The following is an 11,727-nucleotide window of genomic DNA, read 5'->3' on the forward strand; positions in this document are numbered from 1 at the left end:
GTGAGTATTACACACACACACAGGCCTTCTTCTGTGAGTATTACACACACACACAGGCCTTCTTCTGTGAGTATTACACACACACACAGGCCTTCTTCTGTGAGTATTACACACACAGCCCCTGGCAGTGATGTATGATGAGGACTGAGTGATAAAGATGGAACCTTTGTGCTAGTTATTCGAGTGGCTGTGTTAATAAATAACTAGTACAAAAGGATCGATTGGTATCACCACTTCCTGCATGCGTGTTACTGTGGGAGTAACACGTGTGTTCCTGCATGTGTGTTACTGAGGTTACTGCAGTACTTCATCTGATCATTTATAGCTTTATTGTAATATACACTTATATTACATAATATAATACACATTCATATATTAGTATATACTTATATTACGTAATACATTACATGTCCATATATTAGTATACACTTATATTACATAATATAATACACTACATGTCCATATATTAGTATACACTTATATTACTTAATATAATACACTAAATGTCCATATATTAGTATACGCTTATATTACTTAATATAATACACTACATGTACATATATTAGTATACACTTATATTACTTAATATAATACACTACATGTCCATATATTAGTATACGCTTATATTCTTTAATATAATACACTACATGTACATATATTAGTATACACTTATATTATTTGTACATATATTAGTATACACTTATATTACTTAATATAATACACTACATGCACATATATTAGTATACACTTATATTACATAATATAATACACTAAATGTCCACATATTAGTATACGCTTATATTACTTGTACATATATTAGTATAGGCTTATATTACTTCATATAATACCATATATTAGTATACACTTATATTACTTAATAGAATACACTGCATGTTCATATATTACTTAATATAATGCACTACATGTACATATATTAGTATACACAGATTACTTATTATAATACACTACATGTACATAAATTAGTATATACTTATATTACTTAATATAATACACTACATGTCTATATATTAGCATACGCTTATATTACTTAATATAATACACTGCATGTACATATATTACTTAATATAATGCACTACATTTACATATATTTGTATACACAAATTACTTAATATAATACACTACATGTTCATATATTAGAATATACATATTACTTAATATAATACACTACATGTCCATATATTAGAATATACATATTACTTAATATAATACACATGTCCATATATTAGTACACACTTATATTACTTAATATAATACATTGCATGTATTTATATATATTAGTATACGCTTATATTACTTAATATAATACACTGCATGTACATATATTACTTAATATAATGCACTACATGTACATTTATTAATATACAGTTATATTACTTAATATTATACACTGCATGTACATATATTGCTATACACTTATATTACTTGTACATATATTAGTATATACTTATATTATGTAACGTAATAAACTACATGTACATATATTAGTGTACAATCATATTACTTAATATAATACACTACTTGTTCATAGATTAGTATATGCTTATATTATTTGTACATATATTAGTATAGGCTTATATTACTTAATACAATACAATACATGTCTATATATTAGTATACGCTATGTCCATATATTAGTACACACTTATATTAGTTAATATAATACACTACATATCCATAAATTAGTATATACATATTACTTAATATAATACACTACATGTACATATATTAGTATACACTTATATTACTTTTATAAATATTAGTATACTCTTATATTACTTAATATAATACACTACATGTCCATATATTTGTATATGCTTTTATTATCACTGTGGGGGCAGAAGTTTGGATGAACAGCATCCGGACAACATTAACCTGATAAGCGCCACACTATCAACACTTATTGGATTGACATGTTACATTCTACTCACATAAAAGTAAATACTTTTTTTTTTTGGAAGTGCTGCGCATATATTTATATATTTTTTAATTCATTTCTTTCAGATTTTATACATATTTTTTCTATATATAGCACAATTACCACAATTATATTTATCCATAACTATCTTTATCTTATATATATATATAATAAAGTCATGTAATTAAGTTCAATTACACACAGTAGGCTTTAGTTTACCTTTGGTAAAGGCACTTTCTAATTCCAGACCTTTTGAGGGAAATGTCGACAGGTAGCAGAACGCTACGTCCTTGCCCACAGAACTCTGTCCACTTGTAACCCCCACTTGTACATTTCGTACCCGGATATGTATAGTCTCCTGTTCTGGTTGCCAAACTCCTGCGAGCGGTACTTTTTTTTAGCAAGCGCCGGCGTGGGTACTCTTCTGCTGTCTGAATTCACTCACTAGCGCAGTTAGCAGCGCTATCTTTATCTGGTTTGCTCTCCGCTTCACTGGGCCTCAACGGGGCTTATAGCAGGAGTGGACCACGCAAGAAAGAATGAAATGGTAATCTAATCACATTTGTGTTGTTTTAAAATCTATTACTCAAATTTAAATGAAGGAAACAGTCTGATCCTGTATGCGGGAATTTCATCATGGCAACTCCTCATGTGCATGTGTGTACAACGTCTGGACACACTCCTGGTGAGTACGGACGGTGTCCTAGGGTTATCTCAACCTGGAACTGCTGCTACGGTCTCTGACTCTACTGTCGCAGGCTACCAGGTCATTTCAGATTCACTACCAGGTCATTTCAGGTTCATTACCAGGTCATTTCATGTTCATTACCAGGCCAGTTCAGGTTCACTACCAGGTCTGTTCAGGTTCATTTGAACATGTTTCTGAGCAGGGAATGAGTCTGGGGTTGCTAAGGACTTTGCTTCGTCGCTATGCAATCACTGAATGTGGCAGAATACACATTCTACACATGACATTCGATCTCTATATCTACACACACACACACACACACACACTTAATGTATTCAAATACATTGAGGCTCTGATGATCATATGTATATCACTGTAGGCAGCATCAGAGCTCAGACCCACAATACAGTAAGAGATAAACAGAGAGAGAGAGAGAAGGAGTGAGAGACCAGGAGAGTGTGAGAAAGCAGAGGCATCAACTGGGTACTGTACTTTTCATCCAGCAAAGGGCTGCCCGATTACCAGGCTGCAGCCAGCAGAGTAGCACTAAACTACAGAGCCATTAAAGTGAAGGGTTGGCCTTATGACAAATCTAACACACACACACACTGGAGGAGTGAGTGATCTAACACACACACTGGAGGAGTGAGTGATCTAACACACACACTGGAGGAGAGAGTGATCTAACACACACACTGGAGGAGTGAGTGATCTAACACACACACTGGAGGAGAGAGTGATCTAACACACACACTGGAGGAGAGAGTGATCTAACACACACACTGGAGGAGAGAGTGATCTAACACACACACTGGAGGAGAGAGTGATCTAACACACACACTGGAGGAGAGAGTGATCTAACACACACACTGGAGGAGAGAGTGATCTAACACACACACTGGAGGAGCAAGTGATCTAACACACACTGGAGGAGTGAGTGATTTAATACACACTGGAGGAGAGAGTGATCTAACACACACTGGAGGAGTGAGTGATCTAACACACACTGGAGGAGTGAGTGATTTAATACACACTGGAGGAGTGAGTGATCTAACACATACTGGAGGAGTGAGTAATTTACCACACACTGGAGGAGTGAGTAATCTAACACACACACTGGAGGAGTGAGTGATCTAATACAGACCAGAGGAGTGAGTGATCTAACACACACACTGGAGGAGAGAGTGATCTAACACACACACTGAAGGAGTGAGTGATCTAACACACACTGGAGGAGTGATTGATCTAACACACACACTGGAGGAGTGAGTGATCTAACACACACCGGAGGAGTGAGTGATCTAACACACATACACTGGAGGAGAGAGTGATCTAACACACACTCTGGAGGAGTGAGTGATCTAAAACACACTGGAGGAGTGAGTGATCTAACACACATACACTGGAGGAGAGAGTGATCTAACAGCCTTTGAGGAGAGGCTCTTTACTGAAACCAGTTTACGCTTTTAGAAGCGTTATTAGCCTTCTGGTTCAGGTGCCACAGGGAACGTGTGAGGGTGAGCCCCGTTTAGCCCAGACCGAGCCACGAGGCATGGTGGGTTTTCTGTCCACTGAAACATTTGGTTACCCAAGTGTCATCTGATTACTTGAATAACAATCCCTGCTTTGCACGCACGCACGCACGCACACACACACACACACACACACACACACACACACACACACACACACACACGCACACACACCTCACAGGGCATGGCACCTCAGCAAATGCAGTCTCTTAAGTAAAAAACCCATTTAGTGGAAACAGGTCTCTTTGTCCATCAGGGTTTAGAGTTCGCCTGCAGCCTGTGGTCCACAGTCCATCCTTGTGTCACTCAAACGAAATCATTGTGATGGAAACTCTGGTTTCTTGTGGGTTCGCCTGAGGTCTGACACACAGCCTGGCTGTGAAGGAGAGTGGAAGGAAACCCTGAGCTGTGGCTCAGACTCGTGGACTCACTTCAGCGCTGAAAAGGTTGTGAACGCGTTTTTGACTGGACTGTCTAAGCTCGGAAAGGACCATGTAAATTCACATTTCAGTACACGTTAATATTACACTACACGTCCATACTTTAGTATACACGAACCCTAAAACTGTGCAAAAGTCTTACGCCAACATTGGATTTGTTGCTTACGTAATGGTATAATTATTTTTTAAAAAAGGATAACAGGATAAATGGATATGGAATAGTTTCTAAAGTCTTCATCAGGTTAGAGCCAGGTTCCTTCTGGTGTGAAAGGAGGTCACTCAATCCTTGCCACCGTGACCTATAGAAGTTTTTTTCCTGATTTTCCTGGGTTGTTGTTTTTTTTACACTGCATACAAAATTCCTGTATTTTCTCACTGAGCACACGAGAAATAATTCTATAGAGTCATTATGCCACAGCCGAAAGCATAAGAGTAACGGTGGTCTAAGGCTTTTACGCAGTACTGTATATTAGACTACTTATCATATATGCTTCTATGGCAGACATGCATATGAGAATATTCTGTTCCAAAATTAGTTCACTACAGCACGAAAAGTGTTGTAGCACACGACACATCACGACCAGGCCATATTTGTAATGTCAGCCCTCATTCCACCTATTTAATATGAGCTTACACTGAATGTTCATATCAGGTAGGTTATGAGAGAGAACTCCAGAACTTTCCAGAACTTCTTAAAACTAACATCCGGGCTGTGGGCTTCCACCACGCATGGCCCCACCTCGCTCTCGTTGAACAGCCGCTTGCCTTGATGACGGATGGACGTGCCTCTGATCTGGTGGCGTCTTTGCCAAACATCAAGGCTTCCGCACCTTAAAACAAGGGCACGGGTCATCGGCGATGAGACACATTAGCATAGTGACAGAACCGGAGCCAGGGCGAACTGCAGGAAAGCAAGACTATTATCATCAAGTAGTGACAAGCGCAGATAACAGACGGCCAGGCAGGCAGCTTACACACTGACCTTCACACACACACACACGCAGGGCCAGGTCAGCCTCACATCAATGAACACACCTGCTGGCTATTCCATAACCTGTCTGGTATCATCTCCATGACAGCAAAGCAGAGAGACACAAACCTGGTACTGAAATGTCAGGGCTCGACACCGACCACCGATTCAAAAGCAGCACTGGAGATATCGGGGTTAGGGTGTGGTCTGGGATTAGAGTGGCTCTGGCAACCGTCCGAAGAGAGATGTCTGGAGATTGTAGTTTATCAAGTCATGAGCAGACAGGCGGACATCTCCTACTAAATTGTGTTTAAAATATCAAATAATATCATCTCTTTTGTAAGGGAACTATGCCCTGAGGTAATTTCTTAAGATTTGAGGTCAAATGGATTAAATATATAGCAACGTATCATTTTAAAAATTTGTATAGACTGTTTCTCTGCAGTCTCTCCCGTACCTTAGTAATGGACAGTGATTGGTAGCTGGGTAATTAGCATGTCCACCGGTCAGCACCAGGGTCTTGGATTCGAGTCCCTGTCTGGGTGGAGTTTCCATGTTCTCCAGGTGTCTGTGTAGGTTTTCTCTGGGGTTTCTGACCCACAGTCATACAAAAAGCTCTACACTCCCCCAACAACAATGTAGGTTAGGTGATGTCCTCTCTCCCAGTGGTGGACGGTGCTCTGTCCTGGGTGATGTCCTCTCTCCCAGTGGTGGCCGGTGCTCTGTCCTGGGTGATGTCCTCTCTCCTAGTGGTGGACGGTGCTCTGTCCTGGGTGATGTCCTCTCTCCCAGTGGTGGACGGTGCTCTGTCCTGGGTGATGTCCTCTCTCCCAGTGGTGGACGGTGCTCTGTCCTGGGTGATGTCCTCTCTCCCAGTGGTGGACGATGGTCTGTCCTGGGTGATGTCCTCTCTCCCAGTGGTGGACGGTGCTCTGTCCTGGGTGATGTCCTCTCTCCCAGTGGTGGACGATGGTCTGTCCTGGGTGATGTCCTCTCTCCCAGTGGTGGACGGTGCTCTGTCCTGGGTGATGTCCTCTCTCCCAGTGGTGGACGATGGTCTGTCCTGGGTGATGTCCTCTCTCCCAGTGGTGGACGGTGCTCTGTCCTGGGTGATGTCCTCTCTCCCAGTGGTGGACGATGGTCTGTCCTGGGTGATGTCCTCTCTCCCAGTGGTGGACGGTGCTCTGTCCTGGGTGATGTCCTCTCTCCCAGTGGTGGACGATGGTCTGTCCTGGGTGATGTCCTCTCTCCCAGTGGTGGACGGTGCTCTGTCCTGGGTGATGTCCTCTCTCCCAGTGGTGGATGATGGTCTGTCCTGGGTGATGTCCCCTTCCTCACTATATATATACTATATAAATATATCTTCATTCACTATATAATATGACTTCACTCACAATATTAAAAATATATACATACTATATAAATATAACTTCCCTCCCTAAATACATTTTTATTGATTTATAATGGTGTGTATTGTTTTTTAAGGGTGTGTATTGATTTGTAAGGGAGTGTGTAGATTTGTAAGGGAGTGTGTAGATTTGTAAGGGCGTGTGTTGATTTGTAAGGGTGTGTATTGATTTGTAAGGGTGTGTATTGATTTGTAAGGGCGTGTATTGATTTGTATTGATTTCACTGTCATTTTCCTTCTACTGTCACACTACAGTATGTTCATAGTACTTACCAATTTCCTATTCAATGATTTTATTTGCTCCATATTCCTAAGATTAACCATGACTTGTCTATTGTGTGTGTGTGTGTGTGTGTGTGTGTGTGTGTGTGTGTGTGCGTGTGTGCTGAGCTGATTACTCACAGTGAGGAGGAGGCATTTCCAGGTGAACTAAAAATCTAAACAATTGACCCGACAGGAGCAGTGGTGTGTGTGTGTTTGCAAACACGACCAAATAAAATCAGAAGTGTTCCTGTTGCAGCATCATTAGCAAAAGAAATAGAGAAATTATTATTATTATTATTATTATTATTATTATTTATGGCTGGATTATCTCCATTGGTTTACTGAATGAGCTCATAGGCATACAAGCACACTAAAAGCACATACATCCTTTGTGTAATTATAAACAACAGTGTTTAGTGTTTTGTTTAACTGTTTAAATAAAATGTATGTTACAAGCACAGCAGTAGGTGGTTGAGAGGACCTGCATAGGTCAGCATTGTCTGTTTTATACAAACCAGCACCTGAAGAGTTCATGCATTTTGGCTGGTCTGACAGTGTAGGCAATCTGGGGTTCACACTCACGCTCACACATTACAGGCTCGATTATTCGAACAGTTGCTGGATAAAAGGTTGAATGAACAGCTAACAATGTACTAAGGCACTGGCTAAGTTTATATATATTTATTTTCTTCTTTTAGTTCTTTGTCTAACCTGTAGTATTAGTGGAGGATCTTTAAAAAGGGATGCGGTCTCCGATGGTGTGAGGACATTAGACTGTGTGAGACAGACATGAGATAAATGACCACTCAGAAAAGCGCCGTGGTACTGTAGCCTGCAAACGGTCTAGATGTATTGTGTGAACATTTAATAACACAACCACTAAAATAGCCAGCACAAAAGGATCCTCTTCAGGCATCATTGTGGGAGTTTGTCTACTGTGTTACTGGTAAGAGATATAATCAGCTTTATATTAGATAAACCAAGAGAAGCTCACTGGTCAATTTGTGCATCACCTTCAGATCATCAGAATTAAGGATATGTCACTTCCAGTGGCAAGACATTTTAACACTAATGGTCACTGCAGTAATGACATCTCTGTTTGCATTGCCAGTTGTCACTGTGGCAGCAATTTACATTTTCAGCATTTATCTGACATTTTTATCCAAAGTGACTTACAATTTTGACTGAGTACAACTTGAGCAGTTAAGGGCTAAGGGTCTTGCTCAGGGGCCCAACAGTGGCAACCTGGCAGCAACCTTCTGATTACAAGTCACGTACCTTAACCACTGAGCTACTGCCCTGAAATTAGCAATGAAATTAGGAAATTAACTCTACACTCTAGGATCACCAGAACCTTGTGGAATGAATGCTCTGGTTAAACATCTACTCTTTCACATATAGACTGGCTCCTCCTCCTACAACTTCAGAAAAACTTTGCTTTTGCACAGCTGATGAAGGACCTTGGTCAGAAACATTGTTTTGTACTGTACTTCACTAGCTACAGTTTTGAATCTCTCTCTCTCTCGCTCTCTCTCTCTCTCTCTCTCTCTCTCTCTCTCTCTCTCTTGCTCTCTCTTGCTCTTGCTCTCTCTCTCTCTTGCTCTCTCTCTCTCTCTCTCTTGCTCTCTCTCTCTCTCTCTCTCTTGCTCTTGCTCTCTCTCTCTTGCTCTTGCTCTCTCTCTCTCTCTCTCTCTCTTGCTCTCTCTCTCTCTCTCTTCATTCAGGGACTTTGCAGCCCTACATGAGACAATTTCCAGCGAGAATGCTGCGAGCACACAGCAGCCCATCAGCATCCTTCATCGAGAATGATGATGGCTGTAAATGATAGAGTGTGATGTGTGACTCTCTCTGTGTGTGCGTGTCTTTAGGCCATGAACGTACTTCTTGAAGATCTTTGCCAACGTGAGTCTCTGAGCTTCCTCCACTTGTAAGTAACGTGATGTGTTTGGTGGGTACTGTGGCGAGTCTGAGCGAGATGACCTTGAATTTCCGGGTTCCGCGCAGTTAATCCACAACCCATCCACAATCTAGCAGCAGCACAGTGACACCAGGATTAAAGCGGTTTTAGCTAAGACAACAAACGCGTCTTATCACGATGTGAGAGCCCCACACGCTGTTCTCCTGCAAATTTCATGCACTGGCTCTTTTTGTATTTTCGTTGGCTCTTGTACACCATAAAATTCCCACTCTTACACAAACTCTTACGTGAATAGTATTTCTGATCACCCGGATTTAAACACTCGTCTGGTGTTAATCCCACATTGTAGTGAGGGCCTGATTCAGATCATTTTCTCGGTTTTTGTGACACAAAAAATGAGAACACAAAAATGCTCTGTGTAGTTTTTAGCATAGAAATTAGTACAGCTACCCTGGAGAGCCCAACACCCGCATGCGCACACATACACACACACAAGCACACACACACACAGTCTAATATCCTCTATTCACAGCTGGTGATAAAGTGAGGTACAGAAGTATCAGTAATTATACTGCAGGAAATGGTGGAAGCACTTAAATATTTTATTAATATTTTAGCATTGAATATTTTCACATTGAATCTCAGGTGTTTTGGCTGTATTGTGGACCTGATTAGAAAGCCTAGATTGTCACATCATTAAAAATAAACTGTTGCCAATTGTACATGAGCTAAATATAATTGTGTGTGTGTGTGTGTGTGTGTGTGTGTGTGTGTGTGTGTGTGTGTGTGTGTGTGTAAAACTCAGATAAGGATAGTGCAGTGATGTATCAGATTGATCAAATCAGACTTCTTGATCAGACTGCCACACTTGTCTTCAGGGCTCTTAACGATTGTTTTGATATTAGTGTAACTAAGTGTATCCAGTGTTTATATGGTGACATGCAAATGGGGGTGTGTATTAGTGTGCTTTGGGGGGTGTCTGGGCTGGGGGGGCGATGTCACCTGTTGTTCCCTGGCCAGATAGCTGCAGTATTGTGACTTCTGAAAGGTAAAAGGTCAGGGTGCTGTAGTCTCCGTAGCAGTTACCTGGGTGTTGTTTTCAAAGAGTAATGACCTTTTGAAAACATACAGACACAGAACTGTTCATATCTTGGCCAAATGAGGTGAGTGTGTGTGTGTGTGTGTGTGTGTGTGTGTGGAGAGTGAACTGTGGACTATATCATTGTCCTCAGTTGGGAGACTCTCCTGATGCTCTTCCCCATCACACCTTATACAGTGTCATAGTCACTCATGTTGTATAAGCACAGCGCCACCTAGTGCACAAGGTCTGTTCTTCTGCAAGAACCCTCCATGTAGAGTATCAAATATTCACCTTTATTTATTTATTTATTTATTTATTTATTTATTTATTTTCTATGATGGTTCAAAGTGTTTTAGAATTAGTTTTTCCTTGTGCTTTTCATTCAGTGTGTTTTGTGTAATAACAACTAGTGTCTCATAAATCTAGATATGTTTTTTTATATAGTATCTGAAAGTATTGTTTACATATTCATGGACAGATGGTTTGAATATGTCATAGCATAGATAAATAACGGTTTTACTGTGTGTGTGTGCACATGCGTGTGTGTGTGTGTGCACGCATGTGTGTGGGTGCGTGCATGCGTGTGTGTATGCGTGTGCGTGTGTGTTTGTGTGTGTGCGCGTGGGTTTGTGGGTGAGTGCGTGCGTGCGTGCATGCACACGTGTGTGTATGTATGTGTGTGTGTGTGTGTGTGTGTGTGCGCGCGCCCAGCTTGAAGGCTAAATTCTGGAACATTCTCTCCTCTCCCACTGTGGAATGCTTTGTCATCAGTTCACTCTGGTGCCTCTTCCTACACAACTTTCAGGTTAGTTCTTGGAATAACAGCTGAACAAAAGTTGGATTTTTTGATAGATTTTTTTTCTTTTTTTAAGGTCAAGGTTTTCATTTGGAAGGGCGGGGCAATTTTATGCCTTCCAAACTCAACATGATTGGAAAAGCATCAGTGATATGGTAATAAATCTTCGCTACCAGGGCACTGGTGCCTGACTGCCCATGAGGCGCTGCCCTAGGGCCTTCAGCAAGGACAGTGTTCCTGCGTTCACACTCACGGCACTGTTTAGACCCAAATTATCATGTTGAGTGACAGGCAATCTATTTCTCTCTCTCACTTGCTCTCTTGTTCTGCTTTTCAGCCTGACAGAAAAACTCAGGATCTTCTGTTCCACAGGATTGCGGAGAATTACATCAGGATTCTGAATGAAGACGTGTCGTCACGGAGCAGTAGAGCCTTCCTCCAGGTAGCCTACACGGTCCCATGTTCCTTCACTCACACACCACACTCAGAATATAAACAAAACTGATAGAGACTGTCCTGGGTGATGTCCTCTCTCCTAGTGGTGGACGGTGCTCTGTCCTGGTTGATGTCCTCTCTCCTAGTGGTGGACGGTGCTCTGTCCTCGGTGATGTCCTCTCTCCTAGTGGTGGACGGTGCTCTGTCCTGGGTGATGTCCTCTCTCCCAATGATGGATGGTGCTCTGTCCTGGGTGATG

General features: G+C 41.2%; 1 protein-coding gene across 1 annotated transcript; it reads left to right on the plus strand.

Moving 5' to 3' along the window:
* The first annotated feature begins 2,445 nt into the window (after positions 1-2,445).
* Positions 2,446-11,706, plus strand: LOC118241731 (protein FAM227B-like). The gene is made up of 5 exons (XM_035528511.1): positions 2,446-2,483; positions 9,107-9,165; positions 10,949-11,042; positions 11,371-11,475; positions 11,573-11,706. Exons 1-5 carry the CDS (start codon positions 2,481-2,483, stop codon positions 11,597-11,599), a joined length of 288 nt encoding a protein of 95 aa, XP_035384404.1. The 5' UTR covers positions 2,446-2,480; the 3' UTR covers positions 11,600-11,706.
* The last annotated feature ends 21 nt before the right edge of the window (positions 11,707-11,727 follow it).

The sequence above is a fragment of the Electrophorus electricus genome, chromosome 7 (genome assembly GCF_013358815.1).
Source record: "Electrophorus electricus isolate fEleEle1 chromosome 7, fEleEle1.pri, whole genome shotgun sequence".
In the NCBI taxonomy this organism is placed as follows: Eukaryota; Metazoa; Chordata; class Actinopteri; order Gymnotiformes; family Gymnotidae; genus Electrophorus; species Electrophorus electricus.

Coding starts and splice junctions, on each gene's coding strand:
- LOC118241731 (XM_035528511.1), top strand. Junction 9,166..10,948: donor TCTCTGAGCTTCCTCCACTT/GTAAGTAACGTG, acceptor GCGCGCGCCCAG/CTTGAAGGCTAAATTCTGGA. Junction 11,043..11,370: donor TCTTCCTACACAACTTTCAG/GTTAGTTCTTGG, acceptor TCTGCTTTTCAG/CCTGACAGAAAAACTCAGGA.